We start from the raw sequence: 25,980 nt of genomic DNA, 5'->3' as shown, positions 1-25,980 counted from the left end.
TTCCAGACAGAGTACACACCATATAAGCCCTTGGTACATTTATTGGATTAACCATGTATCTGCTGCTGCTGCTGCTGCTGCTAAGTCGCTTCAGTCGTGTCTGACTCTGTGCGACACCATAGACGGCAGCCCACTAGGCTCCCCCGTCCCTGGGATTCTCCAGGCAAGAACACTGGAGTGGGTTGCCATTTCCTTCTCCAATGCGTGAAAGTGAAAAGTGAAAGTGAAGTCGCTCAGTCGTGTCCGACTCTAGCGACCCCATGGACTGCAGCCTACCAGGCTCCTCCGTCCATGGGATTTTCTAGGCAAAAGTACTGGAGTGGGGTGCCATTGCCTTCTCTGAACATGTAGCTACTGTAACTTTTTAAGTGGCCTGTTGGAGCCTCGGAACTTTCATACGTCAGATTCTGTATCCATCTCAGTGGAACGTGCTCATACACCATTCTCCTCTTTCCCACTATCGCGTGGGATTCTGCAGTAATGAAAGGTCATCAGAGAGCAGACATATACTGAGTGTGTAGTATGTGCTTGGTCCTGTGGAAGGCTCGGAGCGTCAAGCTGAAAGAACACATGTAGATTAACATGGACACATTGCTATATTTAAAACGGATCACCAGCAAGAGCCTAGTATATAGCACAGGGAGCTCTATACTCAACATTATGTAACAACCTAAACAGGAAAAGAATCTTAGAAAGAATGCTTTTGTTCACTCACTAAGTCATGTTCAACTCTTTGCCTTGCCATGGACTGCAGCATGCCAGGCTTCCCTGTCCTTCACTGTCTCCCATAGTTTGCTCAAACTCATGTCTGTTGAGTTGGTGATACCATCCGACCATCTCATCCTCTATCACTCACTTCTCCTCCTGCCCTCAATCTTTCCCCGCATCCAGGGCTTTTCCAATGAGTCAGCTCTTCGCATCAGGTGGCCAGAGTTTCAGCTTCAGATACATGTATCTGTATAATTGAATCACTTTGCTATACACCTGAAACTAACACAACATTGTTAATCAACTATCGGTTCAGTTTAGTTCAGTCGCTCAGACGTGTCCGACTCTTTGCGACCCCGTGAATCGCAGCACACCAGGCCTCCCTGTCCATCACCAACTCCCGGAGTTCACTCAGACTCACGTCCATCGAGTCAGTAATGCCATCCAGCCATCTCATCCTCTGTCGTCCCCTTCTCCTCCTGCCCCCAATCCCTCCCAGCATCAGAGTCTTTTCCAATGAGTCAACTATACTCCAACATAAAATAAAAAGTTTAAAAGAAATTAAAAAAGAAAAAACAAATAATATAGATATACGTGTACATATCTATTTACATGTGTGAGTATAAATATATATACACATACGTGTGTGTGTATATAATTTTTCTTTCTATGGCTCATTTTTCTCTCTGCCTATCTGTAATTATATTTCCTCATCAAGATGACCATGGTGCACCTGAGTCCGTCTCTTATGCCCAGTGTCTTCAAAAGATCGATTCAGGTCCCTTCCAAAGGACAGCAATTTGGAATCTATTGTGAAATCAGCTGAAATAGTCAGAACAACCCCCAGTAGTCCTGTTTGGTGGTAGCAAGGAAACATCTCCTGAGCACCCAACTGAAAAGTCTCTTCCTGAGCACTTTTTCTGGCTTACATTCATCATTTTTCCCTTGGGTCCTGATAAAGAGCCTATGATTCTTCCTGGCTTGTACACTTAGACATTTCAAGTTAACTTCAGAAATTGCATCACCTAAAATTTCCAGATATTGGGGGAGAATTTTGTTTCGTTTTTTCTGATGAACAGACATAGTTTTAATTCCTGACCTTATCCTGAGCTTACTTTTCCCCCAGAAAGGTTAATTCATGATCAGCTGAGAGCATTCACTCCCAGACTGTTCACAAATGCCTCATTTGGCCCTGTTGCATCCTTCCTGTTTGCCAGAAACTGTTCTGTTTTCCCCGTTGCCACAACATAAGTGCTGCTAAGAGCAGAGGTAGTCAGCTGCAGCTTTCGCCTGCGCTGATCCGGCCCCCAATCCCCACAGCCCCCAGACCCCAGGTGCAGTAAGGCCTCTGTCCCCCAGCCCGCGAGTTATCTGGCAGCATTGTTGATCAAGGTAAAACATGTTTATTCAAGCATCCAAATAATGTCTTTATATAGCGTGTTGATTTTTTTTTTTTTTTTGACATAAGTTGTTCAGAAATGTTTACTGTTGCCTGCTGTTTACGTTCCTGATGATGATGAGATGTGGGGTGACTTCTGGTGGCTGCAGACCAGGAAACATAACCGGTCTCTTCAAAGAAAGGGGGGAAAGTCACTGTATTTAAGAAAAATTAAACCTCCATCTAGTTGTCTTTTTCACGTTGAGTTTTAAGCCAGCTTTTTCACTCTCCTCTTTTATCCTCATCCAGAGGATCTTTAGTTCCTCTTCACTTTCTGTCATTAAACTGGCATCATCTGCATATCTGAGGTTGTTGATGTTTCACCCAGCAATCTTGGTAAGGACAGAGGAGTCTGGCAGGCTACAGTCTATGGGGGTCACAAAAAGTCAGACACAACTGAACAAGAACAGCAGCTAGTTGTCTTTACCTGTCTTAGGTAATGCAGCTATTGTAACTCTGTATTTGGGGATTCTGGCAGGAATTGTGGTTACTTATTGGAAAGTAATTCTGGAAACTACTAAATTAGGTTATTTTCTAGCATGAAAGTAGCTGACAAGGTCTTGCCTGTCTCTCAATGAGTTCACAACAGGTCTGGCCTGGAAGACAAAATATGATATGGAAATATGAGCTTCAAAGTTTATTAATTTGCTGTCTCTACTTTTACTTCACTGTGATTTCCTATGTTTGGGGGCTCTGTCTGATCAGGGTTTGCTGCTGAGGCAGTTAAAACAGGTGTTGTGACTTTTTTACAAGGCGGCTGCCCTTCATGGGCACTCCAAGCACTATGTGGGCACTCATTAGCTCAGTCACATCTGAGATAGATGTGTGGGCCATATAGAATGGTCTTCTTTCTCTCACAACCGTTTCATTTCCTATAAGGAAAAAAGAAGTTTACTTTTGAGTTCAGCATGGACAGCATCTTTGCAGTGTGTTCATCATGTGATTTAGGAGGTCATTCCTGAGCCTAGGTGTCAAAAAGGGGCTTGGTACAGGACATAAACCTGAGGCCCTTAATGATAGACTGAGGGATTCTACAAGGTCTCCAGGCCTGACTTGAAATAGCAAACTAAAGCAAGTTGCCACCTTCAGTCCCATCTCTTGCAACTCATAATCTTCTCTGGGGTTTGTTAAACTATTAGCAATGCATACCCAGCATGCTATGCTATGCTATGCTAAGTCACTTCAGTCATATCTGACTCTGTGCGACCCCAATAGCCAGAGCTAACTCAGAGTGGCAGTCGTGACCCTTCTGTCTCCTCTGTTGTTGTTTAGTCGCTCAGTTGTGTCCAACTCTGTGACCCCACGGACTATAGCCCACCAGGTTCCTCTGTCTGTGAAATTTACCAGGCAAGAATACTGGAGTGGGTTGCCATTTTCTGCTCCAGGGAATCTGGTATCGAATCCATGTCTCCTGCTTAGCAGATGGATTCTTCACCACTGAGCCACCTGGGAAGCCCTTCTATCTCCTAGCCTCAAGGAAATAAAAAGAAGTACCTTGTAATATGAGGATGTATAGTTTCAAACCATCAGTGGTTGAGGATCTAAGAATTATATCTACTGTGAGAGGAATTTGCCCTTTAAAACTCCGAAAAATGGACCCATCCAATCCTTGACCACATACGGCAGAAATGTTGCTTAACTAGCCTCTCAGATGGTCAGGAAGGATTTCTGATTTGCATCTTATTCTGCATTAACAGGGTGACCCCAGAATCTGCTGCCAGGGCTCTCTGTGGAGTGTCATTCTTGGGGATCTTGTAAGGTGGGGTGCAGCCTCAGTGTTGTGTACAATCCTCTTGTCCAAGCCCTGATGCTGCCCACCTGGTTTAGCTTGTGTTAGGGCTAAACACAAGCTAGACACCCCCAACCCACGTGGTACTGGTGGTAAAGGACCCGCCTGCCTATGCAGGAGACACAAGAGACTCAGGTTCAATCCCTGGTTTAGGAAGATCCCCCAGAGGAGGGCATGGCAACCCGCTCCAGTATTCTTGCCTGGAGAATCCCATGCACAGAGAAACCACAGGGTCACGAAGAGTCGGACACAACTGAAGTGACTGAGGATACACATGGCAGAAAGTATCAAAGTGCCTTGCATCTAGAACGCTAATGGGGTTTATTTCCTTAAATTTTCTGTAAAATGAAGGGGAAGAAAACAGGTTCCATCTGTAAGATATTTATCTTTTGGCAGGGTCTCCACTCTGAGCCTCTGGTTGTTTGCAAACAGCTCCTTCGAACCTATTCATAGATCCGTGCCCGGGCAATTGTATTACAGAGAAGAAACTATTTTGCAAATCCAGTTCTTGGACAATAAAAAGATGTTTTAAAAGCCTCCTGCTGCACATTTTGAATGATTGTTAATATTGAATCTCTCTTAAATCTTAAAGGCTGTAACACTCACATGTTGGTATTTTTTTTTTTTTTTTCTGCTTCCTTTTTTAAGAGAAAGGTGATGCCGAGCCAGAGAGTCCAGACAATGGCACATCGAATACATCGTAAGTCTCTTTCCTGTTTCTATCCCGAGTTCTTTAATACGCTTATAATACAAAATAGCGCAAATATCTTGTTATAGTAATAATAATAATGGAAGGAAGTCTGTGGTTCTCTTTCTCATGATAATGTCTGCTTAAATGCTTTTGCATGCAGTTGCATTTGAGGTCTTTCTAATGCTTTAGCCCAGTAAGAGTAATCTTGAAAACACAAGGCTCCTCTTTATCATGTACAGATAGATGTAATGAGATTTGATGGTATTATGGGGCGGAGGAAGGGAGGAGAGCTTTTGCAACTTGCTCAGCAACGTCTATCACTGTCATAAATAATTGGAGAACGTTTCTCACATACTGGGAGATCGTCTGTCCTACACACCTGGGAAGTACCAGTGTCATTTTAAAGCCTGCCCTTTGCAGCTCACCTCTGAATTATGTGAAATATACAGTTATAGACCTCTCTGGACCATGAAGGGATTATTCATGTTTTTGACTTTACAAACGCAGTTGTAAAGAGATAAGAAAGGGCTCTTTTTAAACCTGTTCTTCATTCCACATTTCGTCTTTCTCCTCTCAATACCCAAGCAATCGAAAAAACGTTTGGATGGTTAATTTGATGCCAAGTTTATGTGCCAAAGTTTACATAACTCACGAGCTAACAAATTATTTTGGCTGAATAGGAATTAATAACAGGTTTTTTTTCTTAAAAATAATTATTTTTATCATTTCTGAGGAGTTAAATGTGATTTCTTTTTATAAGACAGTTTTGTGGATATATCTATATTTGGACCAGTGCTCTTCTTACTAAGCATTTAAAGTGCTTTCTAGCCATTAGAAATGACAGCTTGTGATATAACATTATTGAGTGTATTTGTCCAAGATGTGTTTCTCAGTCTAGGAAGAGTCTTCGGCTTGCATAGGATGACCATTTATTTCATAAAGATTGTGATTATTTGCTGGTCTTTCTTAAGATATTATCCTAAAAGTTATAAGTGGTTCTATTATCATGATTTCTAATGATATAATGATTGTGACTGGTTTCAAATTGTTAAAGTATTACTAATTTTTAAATTTTTTACTATATAAAATAGGAAAAGGGTTTTAATGCCATCTGGAGGCATTCTAGAGAACTGAAAAGGGTAGAGTCACTTTAAAAAATTTAGCTCTTTCGAGCAACGTTTGAGACTAGAGAAGAATTTATGCAAGTAAAATGTAAACTATTTGAGAGTAAGTTTTATTTTTATAATTAATTTTATAAAAGTGTTAATTATTATAGAAGCAACCATTTTTCAACAAAATCATTTTAAAAGCATACAAAATATGTTGGAAAGCAGCTAGCATCCTACATTTAATTTTTTCAAATTTAAAATCACCTACAATGGGAATTCCCTGGCTGTCCAGTGGTTAAGACTCCATACTTTCACTGCCCAGAGCCCAGGTTCAGCTCCTGGTTGGGCAACTAAGATCCCACAAACCTCACAGAACAACTGAAAAAGAAAAATCACATTCAATAGACTCAAATTTTGTTAATATGGTTTGATGTGCCACTAAAGCTCTCCTTCCCTTATACATTTCTGAAAAGCCTTAGTTTCTATAACTCATTACCTTAACAAAATCAATATGTTGTCTGAGAAATTACTTTAAAACCCTCCAGAGAATTGTGAATAGTGAAAGCTTGAAGCATGACCCCACATTCCTGAACAAAGCAGTTCCTTATTCATCTGCTCACATCCTGCCTCTTGAACTAGAAATAGCAGAAATAAAGTCTGAGGTTGGACCTGTATTAAAAGTGGAGACTTCTGAGCTTGATCCTCTCAAAGAGCCCTCTAGCAGTGTTCCTGTTATGATTAGGCAAGAGGAATAGCTTATTACGAATAAAGAGCAGGAACTCAGGCTGCCTTAGACTTGGATAGAGATTTACAGTCTCTGTGTGATACCCTATCTGAGCTTTATCTATGTAGACAGATAAGTAAAGCAGGGATAGTATCCTTATTTTTCATATAAGGACTCTAAGGATCAGAAAAGTCATTCAATTTGAGTGATAAAACTAGGACACAAATCTTAGGATATTTTGCTTTTTTTGGCCATTTACCATGATGAGGGAGTGAGTGGATCTTAGGAGACAAAACAAAGTCATAAGTCAAACCAAGTAGAAAACCGGGGCTCTATTTATTTGTTAGATGGTAAGCATATTAGTTTGCTAGGGCTTCTGTAACTATATAGCACAGACTGGGTCCCGTGAACAAGAGAAATTTATTATCTGAGTTCTGGAAGCTAGAAACCCAATATTATCATTAGGATTTGTTTCTACTATGAAGAAAGGATCTTTTTCTAGGTCTTGTTCATTGTTCTGTAGATAAACATCTCCCTGTGTTTCTTCACATCATCTTCCTCCTATGCCTGTCTCTATGTCCATATTTCCCCTTTTTATAAAAATACTAGTTATGTTGGATTTTGGCCCACCCTAATGATTTCATTTTAACATCATTACCCTGGTGAAGACCCTGTCTCCACGTAAAATCACATTCTGGAGTACTGGAAGTTAGGACTTCAACATGTGGATTTTGAGAGGATACTCAACATTAAGGGTCAGGACAATCATAGTGATTCAGAAGCCAGTTCAGCAGAATCACAGTGTACGGATGCCAGAAGGTGGAACAAGCTGAGAGGACCTGATGTGTATCTGCTAAGTCACTTTAGTCATGTCTGACCCTGTGTGACACCCACCAGGCTCCTCTGTTCATGGAATTTTCTAGGCAAGAATACTAGAGTGAGTTGCCATGCCCTCCTCCAGGGGATCTTCCCCACCCAGGGATTGAACCCAGGTCTCCTGCATTGCAGGGAGATTCTTTACCATCTGAGCCACCAGGGAAACCCGAGATAACCTGATAAAACAGTCCAAAATTATGAACTCCATGGAAACTGAAGGGGTGAAGCAGAGCAAAGAAAACTGTCAATAACATACACACAGGCACTGGGGAAGATACATCTTCCGCATTTGTGGTTTGGTGGGAAAATGTCAACTTCCAAGATGCCTCTATATCGCTTTGCTGTAGAGTTCCATGAACTGTGAGTTATTTAAAGGCATTTTATGGATTTAAACTGTAGTATAAAATTGAGTCTCCATGCAGCTCATTTTCCAAGGAAGCATCTTTCCTCACTGGCCTCTTTTAAAAGTGAGGTGGTTTAGTTGCGAAGTCGTGTCTGACTCTTATAACCCCATGGATTGTACCCTGCCAGACTCCTGTCCATGGGATTCTCCAGGCAAGAATACTGGAGTGAGTTGCCATTTCCTTCTCCAGGTGATCTTCCTGACCCAGGAATCGAACCCAGGTCTCCTGCCTTGCAGGCAGATTTTTTACCAACTGAGCTGGAGATTAGCATTATTTGTGATGGCCAAGACATGGAAGCAACCTAAGTGTTCATTGATAGATGAGTGCATAAAGAAAATGTGGTATATGTACACAATGGAATATTATTCAGCTTTAAACAGAGGGATATCCTGCTACTTATGACAACACAGATAGACCTTGAGGGCATCATGCTAAGTCAAATAAGTCCAACAGAAAGATGAATACCATATAACCTCACTTGTATGTAGAATCTTTAAAAAAGAGAGAGTGCTCATAGATACCAAGAACAGATTAGTAGCCTCCAGAGGCTGGGGGTGAGGAGTAGACAAAATGAGTGAAGGTGGTCAAAACGTACAAACTTCTAGTTATAAAATAAAAAAGCCCTGGGAATGTAACGTAAATCATGGTGACTATAGTTGATAATCCTGTATTAAATATATGCAAGTTGCTAAGAGTAAATCTTAAAAGCTCTCATCACACACACACAAAAGTGTAACTATGTGTGGTAATAGATGTCAACTAGACTTACTGTCGTGATCATTTTGCAGTATATACTTGTATGGAGTCATTACTGGAACATTAGTAATTAACAATACTTCAGTAAACATTACCTACTGAAACAAGTAAAAGCAGGAGGTTAATCATAATGCATGATACATCACTGTACAGGGATTGCCTTATAGGACAGAGTAGTCTGGATAACACCTGAGGATCCCTTCAGGATATATTATTGAACGGTTTTCTGAGTATTCATAAAGATGAGAGTTTTTTATATCTTTTTACAGTTTATTCTTAGCGCACACACAAATTAAAATTTTTGTGATAGAATGCCAGTGTTCTCAGTGATAGAGAAGCTTATGTTGGATTAACTGTCCTCCTGATAACTATTGAAAACTCCAGATGAAATATTCTTAAAAAAACAAAACTTAAAATTTGAAGACACTAGAGTCTGATTGCGAAAAGGCAGAAAATGTTGGCAGTTTGACCCTTGAAAGAAAGAAATTGGAATGCATGAGATCTACATTTATACAGCTTCTCCTCTGAGGGCACTCCACATTCCATAAAGAACAACTGCAATTCAAGGCCATAATCATATTATCTTCAAGTGGCTGAAGATGGAGTTCAAGGCTGCCAGGGTGGCTGGGATTTAAGGGAGGAAATTCCAGAGAGAAGTCAGCCATACAGAAGCGAGCTCCACTTCTGTATTTAAATTCCCTGTCATGCTTGAATGACTTCTAAACTGCATATGTATGGGGAAAGGCCAATGAGCCCAGTGGAAAATGATAACTGAATCACTGAAAAGCTGAGCAGAGATGTCAACATCTGTCTACTGCCTATGACTGCCTGTAGAGTATGGAATTTGAATCTCACCCAAGTTATAGGGAATGTAAAGTAAATCATTACAAACACTTGGCAAACGCTTGGGGTTTTGCCTGAAACCTCAGAAAGGCCTTGCCTTTAAGAATAAAGGATTCACCCTAAAACTTAAGGGCATAACCAGAGTAGATCATAACAAAATGCAGTCCTGAGTATTCACAAGTTCAGCTAGTGATTTGTCTGAAAGAACAAAAATATTAATACTCTAAAGGTATAAAACAGAATCTAAAGCCTCTATAACATACCATTCAAGATATTTATTGCCTAACCAAAAATTAAAGAATATGTGTAGGAATAGGAAATTGTTATCCATAATCAAGAAAAAAAAAGTAACCTAAATGTTGGTATTTTCAGACAATAACTTTAAAACAGATATTAAAATATGTTCAAGAACATAAACAAAAACATGGTCATAGTAAGTGAAAGAAGAGGCCTCTCAGTAGGGAAATGGAAAAGATTAAGACAAACCAAGTGAAAATTCTGGAACTGAAAAGTAACATGTTTGAAATGAAAATGTAACTGGATAATCTTAAGTGAAAAATGGAAATGATGAAATAATGGGTAAATAAACTTCAGATCAGTAAACATTATCTAATATGAAGAACAATGAGAATGAAGATTAAAAACAATGAGCAGAACTTCAGTGAATTATAAGACAATATCAAGCAGTATAATATACATGTAATTGGGGTCCCAGAGGAGAGGACAGAGAAGTAGATCAGAAAAAATATTTGAAGAACTAATAGCTGAAACTTTCCTAAACTGGCTGAAAACCTTAACTTACATGAAGCTCAACAAATCCTGCTGCTCCTGCTAAGTCGCTTCAGTCGTGTCCGACTCTGTGCGACCCCATAGACGGCAGCCCGCTAGGCTCCTCTGTCCCTGGGATTCTCCAGGCAAGAACACTGGAGTGGGTTGCCATTTCCTTCCCAATGCATGTATGCATGCTAAGTCACTTCGGTCATGTCTGACTCTGTGAGACCCTATGGACAGGAACCCACCAGGTTTCTCTGTCCACAGGTTTCTCTAGGCAAGAATACTGGACTGGGTTGCCATTTCCTTCTCCCAACAAATCCTAAACAGGATAAAGAAAAGTAAAACCACATCTTGAAAGATTATAGTAAAATTGCTGAAACCTAAATTAAAGAGATCTTGAAAATCTTAAACATTGCTAGAGAAAAATGACATATTATGTTTAAGGTATCAGTGATGCAGTTAACCAAAGGATTCCTACCACAGAGTACAGAGGCTGGAATACAAGCAAAGACATTGTTAAAGTGCTGAAAGACCAAAAAAAAGAAGATAAATAAATGTCAAGTTAGAATTATAAATCTAGCTAAAATATCCTTCAAAATAAAGTGAAATAAAGTTATTTTTGATGTTATATAATCTGAGAGAATTTGTCTCCAGTAGGCCTACAGTACAGTAAATGATAAAGGAAATTTGTCAGACTGAAGGGTAGTAATATCAGGTGGAAGTTCAAACCTACATGAAGGAAGTATTTACAGGACATGAAAAATATATGTGTAAATATAAAAGATTATTTAATGCTAAAAATAAGATACTGTTTTATGGAATTTATGATGTATGCAAATATAAAATATAAAATAGTTCAAAGGATAAGAGAGGGTAAGTGGAATTGCATGACTACACGATTCTTACATTTTATGTGAAGTGATATATAATAATATTAAATGCAAGTAGACTGGCAGTGAGTTAAGGATGCATAGTGAAATACCTAGAAAAACCACTAAAAAATATCCAAAAGAGCATAAATGTCATTGGAGGCATTAAAATAAAATACCAAAATAGGTTAGATTTAAAAGACTGCCTACTGTCTTTAAGATATACAGTTTAAATACAAAAACCAGTAGGTTGAAGCCAAAAGAGGAAAAGGTAGACTGTGTAAATAGTAAGTATAAGAAACCTAGTGTGATGCTATTAAACTACCAAATAGAGTTCTAGATGAAAAGTATTAGCAGAGGTAAAAAGAATATTTTCTCATTCTAAAAAGGTTAGTTAATGAAGAAACCATAACAGTCATAATATGTATGTAACAAAAACTGAGAGAACAAAAATAGAAATTTTTTAAATCCCTTTCTTCAGTAATCGATAAAAAAAAATTAAGCAAAATATTAGGAAGCACATAGAAGATTTGAACATTAACAACCACTTTGTCCTAACTGAAATTTATAAAACACTACCCAAAAAGTGTACGATATAATTTAATCAAGTACACATGATTCACTCACCAAGATAGACCTTATTGTGCACAGTAAAAGACATATCAATAAATTCCAAAGGATTAAAATCTTAAAGAATATGTTCTATGACCACAGCATGATTCCATTATAAGTCAATAGCAATGGAATTCCAGAAAACTTCTAATATTTAAAAGTTAAATAGCATTCCTAAATAGAATAATCACAAAGGAAATTAGAAAATAATTTTAACTGAATGAAAATGCATGTACAATTTACGAGCTTTTACTGGATTCACTGAAACAATATGCACAACAAAAAACATATGTATAGCTTTACATGGCTTGATTAGAAGAGAACAAAGGTGAACATCTGTAATTTATGTTTCCACTTTAAGGAGCTAGAAAAGGAAGAATAAACTAAACTGAAATAATTAGGAATAAATACATAATAGCAATAGGAGTATACATTGTAAAACAATAGAGAAATTAAGAAAGCCAAAATTTGTTTCTTTTAAAAATTTAGTAAAATTAGCAAAACACTGAAAGAACTAATCAAGGAAGAAAAAAGGAAAAATATAAATTACCAACATTAGCAAAGAAAAAGTGGTCATAACTGCATATCCTACAGAAATTTAAATAGTAATAACTGGATATTATGAACTAATTTCTGCTAATTAATTTGACAGCTTAGATGAAATAGTCAATTTCCTCAGAAAATGTAATTTATCATAACTTCCATGAGAAAAAAAGAGAATATCTGAATGACCCTATTACTATTAAAGAATTTGAATTTGTATTCAAAACTATTCCACAAAGAAAATTCCTCCAGAGTCAGGTGGTTTCACTGGCAGATTCCATCAAAACTTAAGTAAGAAATGTTTCTACCAATGAATCACCACAAATGAACTACTAGTCTTACACAAACTCCTTCAGAAAATAGGAGAGAAAGAAAAACTACTGAATGTATTGTTATAGAGTCAGTATAACCTTGATACCAAAATATGACATAGGATTATAAGAAAGTTATCACCCAATATTTCTTATAGACATTAAAAACTTAAACTTCTTAACAAACCATTAGTATATATGATCCAATGATACATAAGAAGGATATGATTCTTTATAACCAAGTAGGGTTTATCACAGGAATGAACAGTTGACTTAACATTAGAAAACATAATTAATATAATCTACCATATTAATAAAATAATGGAGAAAACCATATGGTCCTCTAAATAAATGAATAAAAAGCATTTGACATGATTTAGCACCCATCTCGGAGAAGGCAATGGCAACCCACTCCAGTACTCTTGCCTGGAAAATCCCATGGGTGGAGGAGCCTGGTAGGCTGCAGTTCATGGGCTCACTAAGGGTCAGACACAACTGAGTGACTTCACTTTCACTTTTCACTTTCATGCATTGGAGAAGGAAATGACAACCCACTCCAGTTTCTTGCCTGGAGAATCCCAGGGACGGGGGAGCCTGGTGGGCTGCCGTCTATGGGGTTGCGCAGAGTCAGACACGACTGAAGCCACTTAGCAGCAGCAGCTGCAGCAGCAGCAGCAGCACCCATCTATGGCTTTAAAACTCTCAGCAAACTAGGACAAGAAGAGAACTTACTTTATCTGACAAAGGGAATCTGCCCCCACACCTCCTGCTAACATCATATTTAATGGTGAAATACCAAACACTTTCCTCCTGAGATCAAGAACATAACGTTAATGTCTGCATTATCTCCTCTATTTAGCATTGCACTGGAATTTTCAGTTCAGTTCAGTCACTCAGTTGTGTCCGACTCTTTGTGACCCCATGAACCGCAGCACGCCAGGCCTCCCTGTCCATCACCAACTCCCGGAATTCACCCAGACTCATGTCCATCAAGTTGGTGATGCCATCCAGCCATCTCATCCTCTGTCGTCCCCTTCTCTGAAGTTCTAGTGAGTGCAATAAGGCAAGAAAAGGAAATAATAGACATAAAGATTGAAAAATCTTTTGGAAAACTCTTTATGAATGATTGCTTATAGAGAAAATCCTAAGAAATTTAATAAACAACTACTAGGGCTTTGCAGGTGGTGCTAGTGGTAAGGAACCTGCCTGCCAATGCAGGAGACATAAAAGACACAGGTTCAATCCCTGGGTCAGGAAGATCTCCTGGAGGAGAGCATGGCAACCCACTCCAGTATTCTTGCCTTGAGAATCCCATGGACAGAGGAGCCTGTGGGCTACCGTCTACAGAGTCCAAAGAGTTGGACACGACAGAAGCAACTTAGCACACATGCTGCTGCTGCTGCTAAGTCCCTTCAGTCGTGTCCGACTCTGCGCAACCCCATAGACGGCAGCCCATGGGGACAGGCTCCCCCATCCCTAGGATTCTCCAGGCAAGAACACTGGAGTGGGTTGCCATTTCCTTCTCCAATGCATGAAAGTGAAAAGTGAAAGGGAAGTCGGTCAGTCGTGTCCGACTCTTCACGACCCCATGGACTGCAGCCTACCAGGCTCTTCTGTCCATGGAATTTTCCAGGCAAAAGTACTGGAGTGGGGTGCCATCACCTTCTCCAAGCAACATGCTAGTAGAACCAATAAATGAATTTAGAAGGGTCAGTTTACAAAACTCAATTGTGTTTCTAATAGCAATAAACAGTTAACAGTTGCAAAATGAAATAAAAGCCACCCTGTTTACAATGATATAAAATGCTGAATAAATTTAGCAAAAGACATATAAGACTTATACACGGAAAGTCATTAAATCTTGAGGAGAGAAATTTTAGACTTAGATAGATGGAGAGAAGTTCATACATTGGAAGGCTAATTGAATGTTTATATGTCAGTTCTCATACAAGTATGACACAATGTTAATCAAAGGGCAGTAGGACACTTATAGAAAATGACAAGTTGCGAATTTTTATAGATAAGCAAGGGACCTGGGTAACCAAAACTGTTGAAGAAGAGCAAGTTTGGAGGCCCTACAGTACCTGATTTCAAGGCTTACTGTAAAACTAAAGTAATTGAGATAGTGTGGCATTGACATAAGACAGATAAAATAGAGTCTGGAAATAGACCCACAAATATATGGTCACCTGATTTTTGATAAAGACATTAAGCTGTTGAGTGGGGAAAGCCAAGTCTTCAACAAATGGCGCTTGAGCAGCTGCTGGGGAAACATATGAATCTCACACCAGACACAATGGAGATGGATCACAGACGTCAACAAAGAAGCCAAAACTGCAAAGCTTCTAAAAGAAAGTGTAGGACAATTTCTTTATAACCTGCAATGATTTCTTACAGAAACCACGAAACCAGAGAAAAGAAAGCCCTGATGAATTGGACTTCATCAAAATTCTAAATCTATGGTCACTGAAGTGACAAGACAAGACACAAACTGCGAGAATATATTTACAGTACATATACCTGACAGATACTTTGTATCCAGAATATATAAGGAACTCTGACAATTCAACAAGAAAGTGATGAAAACACAGATTTTTTTAAATGGGCAAAGCCTTGAACAAAACAAAAGAAGATATACAAGTGGCCAATAAGGAATTGAAAACATTCATTTTACTAATAATATTCATCTTCAGGGAAATGCAAATTAAAACCACAATGAAATACTACTATATACCCACTAGAATGATTAAAACTGAAAAGACCAACACCACCAAACAGTCATGGGTTATGAAGCAACTGAAACTCTTGTGTATTGCTGTTGTGAGTATAAAAATTGCATAACCATTTTAAAAAACTGTTTCTTATACACATATTTATTGCATTCCCCAGCAATTAGGCACACACTTCCATTTGTAATTATAAACATGGGGAAAATGAAAAACATATGTCATTTAAAAGATTAGTATAAGAATTTTAATAGTAGCTTTATTCTTGATAGTCAGAAACTGGAAACAACCCCAATATACATCAACTGGTAAATGGGTAAACAATTCTGGCATATTGGAATACTGGAATACTTTCCAATGTATTGGAAACATAATGGAATACTTCTAATAAAAAATTAACAAATTCCCCAACATCATCTTTAGATTCAGTACAATCTGAGTTAAAATTCCAGCAAGTTATTTTGTGGATATCAACAAATTGATTCTAAAGTCTGTAACGGAAAAGCCAAAGACTTCGAATAGTCAATACAGTAAGAAAGAAGAACAAAGTTGGAGGCCCAAACTACCCAGCTTCAAGACTCACTATAAAGCTACAGCACTTAGCAAAAGAATAGATAAGTAGATGATGGAACACAACAGACAGCCCAGAAGCAGACCCACCTAAATATAGTCAGCTGGTCTCAGAAAAACAATTAAAGACAATACAATGGACATAGATGGTCTTTTCAACAAATGGTGGTGGAACATTGTATATGCACATATTAAAAAAATGAATTCAGACACAGCCTTACACTCCTCACTAAAATTAACCCAAAATGGATCACAGACCTAAATGTAAAACACAGTACCATAAAACTCCTGGAAGACCGCATAGAAGAAAACCTACATGGGGACTTCCCTGACGGTCCAGTGGTTAAGACTCCATCATGCTCCCAGTGCAGGGGACATGGGTGTGATCCCTGGTCAGGGAACTAAGATCCCGCATGGTGCATGGCACAGCCAAAAGAAAAGAAAAAAACAAAAACCCTCCATGACCTTGACTATGGTGATGACCTTTTAAAGCAAGTGACTAAGGTGGTATGGGCAGCAGAAGAGCAGACCGAAATCCTTTTAGATTTTACATCTTTACTAGAAAAGTTCTAGGAATAAGGAGCAAATGGAGATTTCCAAGACACAGTGAAGACTGCAATTTGGCAGGGTCACTGTGCTTACTTAATCCAGATTTGCCCACCACTGGCCAATCAATGCTCAAGTCTGAGGTCGAAAGCATAGGCTTGTAGAAAACTCCTAAGGCAGGACCCGTCTGCATTTGAACAGAATAGCAATAACTTTAAAGAATAAATGAGGATTCAAAATGACCTTCATAAATTAAGGAAAATGGATTAAACACAAACAGTTAAATTCCTAGGAAAAAGAAATAACAAAATGTAGTGGAAGGAAGTGGTCTGCCCGGCATACACATTGTACAATAAAAGACTGGGAAGCTATTATGAGCTCAAACTGAACTAGAGCAACCCGCAAAACCTTCTTTCTGCAAAGTTAATACAGTAGCTGGAATATATGGTAAGGGTCCAGTACCTAGTAGGCACTCAGTAAATTCTTATTATTACTATTTAACAGTAATAATATGTGACAGAGAGAGAAAGTGAAAAGAGAGGAAGAGAGAAAGCAACCCTATCTCTGCAGTTGATACAGATCAGAGCTTAATGAGAATTTTCATCTCTCATTTTAAAAAGATAACACAGTTAGAAAGGGTTAAGTTTACAAAGACTCTTGAGAGTCCCTTGGACAGCAAGATGAAACCAGTCAATCCTAAAGGAAATCAACCCCGAATATTCATTGGAAGGACTGATGCTGAATGTCTACTACTTTGGCCACCTGATGCAAAGAGCTGACTCACTGGAAAAGACCCTGATGCTGGGGAAGATTGAAGGCAAAAGAAGAAGCAGGGTGACCGAGGATGAGATGATTAGATGTATCACCAACTCAATGGACATGAATTTAAGTTAAATTCTGGGAGATAGCGAAGGACGGGAAAGCAGTCCATGGGGTTGCAAAAAGTTTGATATGACTTAGTGACTGAACACAGAGAAGGCAATGGCAACAACCCACTCCAGTCCTCTTGCCTGGAAAATCCCATGGACGTAGGGGCCTGGTAGGCTGCAGTCCATGGGGTCGCTAAGAGTCGGACACCACTGAGGGACTTCACTTTCACTTTTCACTTTCATGCATTGGAGAAGGAAATGGCAACCCACTCCAGTGTTCTTGCCTGGAGAATCCCAGGGACGGGGGAGCCTGTTGGGCTGCCGTCTATGGGGTCGCACAGAGTCGGACACGACTGAAGCGACTTAGCAGCAGCAGCAGCAGCAGTGACTGAACAGCAGCAAGAAGTTTACAAAGCTCTCCTAATGAAGCTGGGGCTGTGAAGAAAAAGGCTGAGTGGTCAGTTTTCTCCAGAAATGTCAGCTGGAAGTGCTCTTCTCCCGGCCTCCAGACTATAGGATCAGAGGCCAGCAGTTCATGGCTTCACCTCTCCCCAGAGGTAAACTCCAAGCCAGGAGTTGGCTGGAGAATTCACTTCCACCGCTGCTAATCTTAAACATCTTGGAAGACTTGGGTATCACTGACTGGTGGAACAAAGTGGGTCTAAATGATGTCCAAAGCTCCTTTCCAGGTGTCTGATGTGCACCTGAGAGTCATTTATAAAGGTGAAAGGTGACTCATGTTATATCAATGAGTTTATATCAACTCCATCAATTCAGGCTACTATATAACAAACCACCATAGACTCAGTGGCATATAAACAGCAGAAAGTATTGCTTATAGTTTTGGAGGCTTGGAAATCTAGGATCAAGTTGCCGGCCGGCTCAGTGCCAAAACCAAAACTTCCTGGTTTGCAGGTGGCTATCTTCTTGCTGTGTTTTCACACTGCAAAGAATGGAGAGACAGGAAGCAAACTCTCTCGTGTCTCTTCTTGTAAGGGCATTAATCCCATTCATGCTGCCGCTACCTTCATGACCTCATACCTCCCAAAGGCCTACCTCCTAATACCATTACATTAAGGGTTAGGATTTCAACATATAAGTTTGGGAGAGGGGACACAGTCCATAGTTATTTATTAAACATATCTTATGGCCCTTGTAGAATTACCTTAGAAAATGTTAAATATGGAGGGAAAATATACAAAGGAATAGTTATGTGCTAAACATATAAAGAAACCTCTCACTTATGCATATGCTTTTAATAATAAGATTATAGAAACTAATCATATAATAGGTTTTGGAATTTGAGAGATCAAAGTCGATTTGAGAACTGTTACCAAAAGAGGTTATTTTCTTTTTAGAGAAATCTGAAACCTTCCTGATATTTATTTTGGCCATAGCAATCCATGTCTAAAATGATGAACTGTGACTGTTCTTTTAGCCTGTGAGGTACCTTCCCGAGAGACTGCCTTTCCGTATCTGTTTAAGTCATTTGCCAGGATCCTGTCTGCTAGGAAAATGAGAAATCGAGTATAGGCCCTTTGTCTAGAGAAAAGTGACCAGATCCCGTTTCTCTAACTCTTAGGCACAGAATAAAAAATAACCTTGGAAGGCTCTTTAGGGCTCCTTGGACTCCCTCCTTACGTAGATGCAATTAGATTGAAGGCCTTCGAGAGGTGTGGCGTGTCCAGTGGATATGGAGGGAAGACCTTGACCCAGCCTTCAGGAACCAACTTGTCCAAGCAGGAATGGGCAGCATTGCTGAAAGGGAGGAGGGCTCAGGAAGTTGTTTTACCTGAGAAGGAAATTAGGTGTCGCTTTGTGCTGGTTGTTAGTCGTTCAGTCTTGTCCAACTCTTGTGACCCCGGAGGATGTCGGGAAGATCCCTTGGAGAAGGGAATGGCAGCCCACTCCAGTATTCTTGCCTGGAGAATTCCCTGGACAGAGGAGCCTGGCGGGCTCCATGGGGTCGCAAAGACTCAGCCACGACTGAGTGACTTTCACTTTCGCTTTGTGTTAGCTGTCCTCTCAGGTTAAAATACTAAATGAATCCAGAATGTAGATTGAACTTATGCCATCCCAGAACAAGGTGCAAACCCTAACTTCCATGTCCTTACGCCAGACGGAAAGGCCCATCGTCCCAGAGATCATAAAAGAAAATTCTTCCACCAAACTAGCAAGTCCGATCCCATCTCCTGTTTGGTTCCCCTGGACTCATGCTTTCTGTTTTCTCTATACCTGGATTCCATCCAAGCGTATCTCTCAAGGTGTCAGCTAGGTCAGGGTTTCTCAAGCTTTTTTTGTGTGTGTAATTTAATTGTGATAAAATACACATAACATAAAATTTACCACTTTAAGCATCTTGAAGTGTACAGTTCAGAGGCATTAAGTACATTCACATTTCTGTGGCTACCATCACCACCAAGTATTCCCAGAGGTCTTCGTCTTCCAGAACTGAAACTCTGTTCTCATTAATACCAAATTAATAAATTGCCATAGCCAATATTTCTGTGTTTCCTCTTCCCTCTAGCCCATGGCAACCACTACTCCACTTTCTGTCTCTATAATTTTGACTACTCTAGGGACCTCACAGAAGTGGAATCAGACAGTATTCGTCCTTTCACGTCTGACTTATTTCACTTTGCATAATGTCTTCAAGGTTCATCCATGTTACACCATGTGTCAGCATTGCCTTCCTCTTTAAAAAGGCATTTTCTTTCTCTTTAAAACTCAATAATATTCCATCATGTGTATAGACATTTTATTTATCCATCAATAGTCACTTAAAGTACATCTAACCTTTTGGCTGTTGTGAATTACACTGCTATGAACATGAGTATACAAAAATCCCTTCCCACTTTCATTCTTTGGAATACATACACATCTCAAATTTTCAAACATAACCTCCTCAGTCAGCCATGCAGCACAGCCTATGAGTGTGTATGTTTCAAACAAAAGTGTCACAAAACATTACCCACCATGACACTGACGTTTTCTATTCTTAGTATTTTTTTTTTTTAGTGCAAGTCAAACCACACAGATTCATTTGTGTCAACCCAGGTTCACGAAACACAGTAAAGGTTACTGACCAATAAATGAGATATTATTAATAACTTGTGCCAAGGGAGTGAGGGAAGAGAAGGAAATGACGAGCAGGGGCCCTGCCGTGTTTGCAGCCCCGGCTTGGTCACTGGTGAGGATGACCTCTTCCAGCCTCCTTACAGGAAGAGAGGAAGCTCCTCCTTCCCATTTTACAGATGAGGAAACCAGGGCTTGTCTAAAGATCTGCCTCCAAGGAGTCTGTCTGCTGTGGGGCCTCTCTCCAGCCCACCCTGCCCGACAGGCTAGTTTATAGGGAGCCCTGCAGGACTCTCCTCAGAGAACCCAAGGCATTATATTAGAGCCAAAGAAAGCTTTGACTCAAGGGAGTGACAACTCAGAAAATTTCAGGACCCATTCACAGCCTCGCGGAACATGTATTTGGGGTGAATGCTGAACAGGAAGGGTTATTTTTCACCAACCTCTAACTCAACCAGAGAAGCAACTACTTCTTTTACTTGATGATTAAGGTGGACAGTCTGTGGAAGTGAGTTTGGCACCTTTGCAATGAGCTCTTTCAGTCCAAAGAGACATTCATTAGTAAACTGGAGCTCCTCTGTATTCAGTGTGGTTGTAGCAGATGGCAGTATTTTTCTGAGTCACTCTGGCCAAGGGAGACTGCGGTAAATCAATAAATATTACCATATGTATTGATGGCAGTACGTAATCAATAAATATTGCCTGACATTAACAGACTGATTATGCTTCATCCAAATGTTTTCTTTCATAAAGCTGCTTCACATTTTTGTGTTGAAGCCCGGCCCAGCATTTAGAACATAATACTTATTCAGTAAAAGATTATTAGTGTGAGTAAATGAATAAATGCAGGGTAACAGAGAGGCTGGTTTGAATACATCTGCTGTGTATTTCGTATATCTTCTTTCAGAAATACTATTAGCTTGATTTGCTCTTTCTTTTCTGTGGATTTTAATTAAATGTAAATCTGCAAACTGCAGAGCTTGTATATTTACAAACTGAGTTTTCCCCATCCCTCCCACCCCCAGATCACAGATTCTCTTTGCACTCCCATGCCGCTCTCTAATGCTGGTCCCTTCTCAGGCAGCCTGGTACCAAAATGATACTCTCCGTGCATTCAATGTCTACTTTGTGCCAAGCACTCTGCCAGACACGTTGTCTTATTTCAGTCTCACAACAGTCCAGTGACGTTACTACATCTCATATTGCAGATGGGAAAGGCAAGGTCTCAGCGAGTGAGACCTCCCAAGCTGGCAATGACCAGCTTGGGACCAAGATCTGAGGTCCCTGTTGGAGGCACTGCTTTAGGTCAGCTGCAGACAGCTCATGAAGTAGTATCGGAAGGAAGGAATCCTGTTTCTGAGCAAAAGGCTGGCATCTCCCTAAAAGCCCTGACCATCTGCTCTCCCACCATAAAGTTTAGAGAGTTGTAGCCCACAGAGCCCGGGAGGAGGCTTGCGGAAGGAGTCAGGAGGAAGCCTGGTCATGAGTCAAGGTGGTGTTTCTACACAGTGATGGAGGTCTTGGAAATAGCAGGGGCTGGAGTCTGGAATTCATCTGACAGTCCAAGAAGCTGGCAGACATCAAAGGACAGTTCCCCAGCCCTGGCCCACCTGCTCACCTCAAAGGGCCTTCTGCTGTTGGCAGAGTGTGTCTTGGTAAAGCAGTGTTCACATGACCCCCCTGAAGCATGTAAAGTATTTAAGCCTCTGCCCTCAAGTTTCTGCCACAGAGAATTCCATCTCCACTTTGAGCTTCTTAAATGACTGAACAGTCTTCCCAGGTGGCGCTAGTGGTAAAGAATCCCCGTCTGCGTGGGAGATGAAAGAGACACAGGTTCAATCCCTGGACTGGGAAGATCTCCTGGAGGAGGAAATGGCAACCCACTCCAGTTTTCTTGCCTGGAAAATCCCATGGACAGAGGAGCCTGGCGGGCTACAGTCCATGGGGTCGTAAAGAGTCAGGCACAACTGAGTGTGCACACACAGACACACCCACACACATAGAAAGGGACAGGGACTGTAGGAATAATGGGCAGGTGACAAAAGATTCACACATATGCACTCATCCTTCTGTGTGAAGAAGGTCATTCCTGCTTTAAAAATGATGGCTCTGTGGGATGGAAAGCATTTCTTTCAAATAGTACCGTGGGGGTATATATATCATGATGAAGAGGTTACAAATACTGAATTCTAACTGTAGACCAGACGTGTGCTAATGCTTTCTAAAACTCGGAGGGTTGTGCAATATGTAACAGTGATGCAGGCACAGCTGGCGTAAGCTGAACACAGGATCACCCTGTAGATGAGTCAGTTCTGTGAATCCTCATAGCAACTCGAAAACATCGACAGCATTAGAATCTCCCTTTTTGTAGATTAAGAACCCAGGCTCGGAGAGCTCACATAGGTAGCGGGTCCCAGCAAGGAAGTTCCCCTACAAGTGCTGGACTTGAAAGTACCCTTACTTTGACACCGCCCCAGACCACAGAAACATGGGCTGCACTGTGGACCTAGGCACTGCCGGGCTCAGCAGCTGCTCCAAACACGAACAAATGAAGCTCTGCGTCACCAGATGGCGGGAAACCCGGCGACTGGGGACTGCTTCATTTGAGAGTCTGTTTAACACTAAATTGAGAGGATTGAGTTAGATTAATTGGATTGTAGGGATGGGGGAGAGAGTATTATTCATTTGCTTTTGGAGTTTGGGCAAGTAAGGAAAATTAATAAGCAGGGTGAGACAAGAAAAACAACCAGTAGTTGGGTAGAACTGGTGACCCTACAGCCTTACTTCTTGAAACAGGGTGATGCTACTTTCAGAAGCAGATTACTCTAAAAACAGAGGACTTTTAATGTGTAAATACATAAAATATCTTTTTTTTTAATTTTGAAAAAATAGATGTTATCCATCTGACCACAAAAACAAAAACATCTTTTTTTCTCATGAGTCACTTGTGAAAATGGAGATAGTCTCTTAATTTTGTGAGTTGTGTTTTCCTGCTGACAGTTTTGGCTAGGTCGTATGACTCTCACCCCTTAAATTTATTGAGCATTTACTATGTGCTAGGCACTGTTCTAAGATTTTACTCATATTATTCTCACAGCTCTCTGGGATGGTTATCCCCATTTACAGATAAGGGAAATGATGCACTGAGAGGGTAAGTAATTTGCCCAGAGTCACACAGCTATTGTGTGACAGAGCTGGGATTTCAACTGATTTTGCTGCCTGAGCTCATGCTTTTAACTGCACTTCGCTACAGCCTTCATTTCTGCTGTTAGACTGCAGATTATTTCCAAATACTGAATATGACTGTGTCTGTAAACTAGAGAACAGCACTTCTAAATTGTGTTATACCCCTGGGAGTACTTAGATGTTGGAAAATACACTTGAATTAAGAATTAGCATAATTAAGGTGTTTATCTTATCTTTAAATGTCTGTAGCATATCATTATTTTTATCTTCCCCTCAGAATGTCCAAGAGGTGATCATTTCATTACATTTTGAAGTACATTTGAATTCTTCTTCTTCTTTTTTTAATCATACCATTACAAATCAGCCTCAGAGTCAGACCAGCAGAATTCAGTGCCTTTGAAAGCATTAAATACGAGGTTCAAATTTGGAAGAAAAGTGAGCCATTAAAACGCAAGTGTTTGTATGGTATCTGTTGCTTGGACTAAGATCGCATGTTGCCTGAGGGACCAATTTCACAAGTTCTGGATTCGGGTGATACTGGGTCAGCCCTGGAACTCTGAGTGGACTTCTTCAGTATCAGGATGTGGTACCCTCTGTGGATCTTTTATTCAAATTGGATTGATCAAAAATAAACAAGCAGTGCCATGGAGAATGCTGTACCTAGACCAAAGGCATTCAGAAGGACAGGAGTGGAAATGTCTCTTCTGCCAGAGGTTGTAAATGGAAGCCTTTGTTGTTTCATGTCCCTCTGTTTCACCTCTAAACTAGGATTGCCAGATGAAATACAAGACACCCAGTTCCATTTGAGTTTCAGATGAATAAGGGATAGTTTATGAGTGTAAGTATGTCTCACGCAGTATTTGAGACATGTGTACCACGTGCTTAGCCGCTCAGTCCTGTCTGACTCTTTGCAACCCCATGGACTGTAGCCCACCAGGCTCCTCTGTCCATGGGGATTCTTCAGGCAAGAGTACTGGAGTGGGTTGCCATTCCCTTCTCCAGGGGATCTTCCCAACCTAGAGACTGAACCCAGGTCTCCTGCATTGCAGCAGATTCTTTACCATCTGAGACACCAGGGAAGCACAAGAATACTGGAGTCGATAGCCTATCCCTTCTCCAGGGTGCCTTCCCAACCCAGGAATCGAACCAGGGTCTCCAGCATTGCAGGCAGATTTTCTACCAACTGAGCTATCAGGAAAGCCCCATTTGAGACATATTTACACTTAAAAAAAAAAAAAAACTGGGTTGGGGGGGGCATAGTTTTTACCTGAAATTCAAATTTCACTGGGGATTATGTATTTTTATTTGCTAACTCTAGCAACCCTGCCAAGTCACACATTGACTGTAGGTCCAAGTGAACTCTAATTTAAATATATAATTTATCAAAGAATAGAAGAAAAAGAGGGGAAAGATGGGAGAGAAGAGAGAGGAGAGAGGTAAAGTAGTAAGAGAGAAAGAAAATAAGAATGAATTCAGGCAATCTGCCAAGCAAAATAACTAACATTTTGCAAGAAAGAAATTCTAAAACAGGTCATAAGATGGAAAAAGTCTGTTTCGCAGACTCTTTGGCCTGAACATTGGCCAAAGAAAAAAAAGAAAAAAAAAGCAGGCATCCTATTAACATGTGAATACCAAAGCTCATCCAGGAACGGAAACATTTGGAATTTGAAGGTTCTTAGTTTTCAGCTCGGTTAGAATACCCCAATTCTTTATTAATTGCAAGGAGGATTTTGCTTTTTCAGTGAGATGCTTCGGTAATTCTATATCAAAGAAAGCTAACTTCCGTTTATGTAACTAAGACGCGTTTGAAACTTCATCGGTCGTGTTTTGCTTGCTTGCTTACGCTGACATGCAAAAAAACTATCAGATGCCAGACACGGAGGAGAATTTACCTGTTTAAAAATCACACAGTTCTGCTGTGAAGCATGAAAATGGCTTTTTTGTTGTTGTTGTTAAGTGAAAAATATTAACTGACAGCTCAAGTCAAGTGTTTTTTTTTTTCTTTAATCTCTAACCAGACAAATTACTATAACCAAGAACTCTCTTGCCTTAATCCTGGACACGTCACAGACATGACACTGTTCTGTAGGAGATGGCTTTTTAACTGTGGATGAGGGAAAATAACCTTTGGAATTTTTAGGATGTTATTACAAGCAAGTTTACTAGTTTTTGACTTACTAAGCCACAGCTGGAGCCAGCCTTCATCGGGGTAAGAGTATTTTCATTCTACTATTATCTTGTTCATATTTCCAGCGTAGGATTATTATGTTGGGGGGAATGTGGCCTTTGAGGCATGTACTGTCTGTTGAGAATGCAAATGTGAATGTCCTATAAAAAGAGAGAGAAACTGACAGCTTCCGTCTGTGCCGTAAACTTAAAAGACTCCAACAGATGAGGCATCGGGGCTGTTGGAGCAGGGACTGGATCACACCACCATTTTGGATAAAAGAAAATGTTTCTCTGGGAGGTATTAAAAGGGCTGGGCTTGCAGCCTCTGTCAAAGCCAGACAAGTACGTGTCAGGCTGTCATTTCTATAGTTGTTATGTATTGTTGCTTCTGC

The 25,980-nt window shown here is 40.2% G+C and overlaps 1 protein-coding gene across 9 annotated transcripts in view; it reads left to right on the top strand.

The window, feature by feature from the left end:
* AFF3 (AF4/FMR2 family member 3) overlaps positions 1 to 25,980 on the top strand; it is a 582,175-nt gene that overhangs the window by 386,198 nt on the left and 169,997 nt on the right. For 6 of the 9 annotated variants that reach the window (XM_044925651.2, XM_044925652.2, XM_044925650.2 and 3 more), the window contains 2 exons: positions 4,584 to 4,635; positions 23,331 to 23,384. In XM_044925651.2, the coding sequence (XP_044781586.1) occupies positions 4,584 to 4,635; positions 23,331 to 23,384 (106 nt within the window). The remainder of the gene's footprint in view (positions 1 to 4,583; positions 4,636 to 23,330; positions 23,385 to 25,980) is intronic. The other 3 variants (XM_044925654.2, XM_044925653.2, XM_044925657.2) reach the window with 1 other exon arrangement.

This window comes from Bubalus bubalis, chromosome 12 (genome assembly GCF_019923935.1).
Source record: "Bubalus bubalis isolate 160015118507 breed Murrah chromosome 12, NDDB_SH_1, whole genome shotgun sequence".
Taxonomy (NCBI): Eukaryota; Metazoa; Chordata; class Mammalia; order Artiodactyla; family Bovidae; genus Bubalus; species Bubalus bubalis.
The sequence above is the reverse complement of the archived record's forward strand: the minus strand, read 5'-3'. Positions and strand labels throughout refer to the sequence as shown.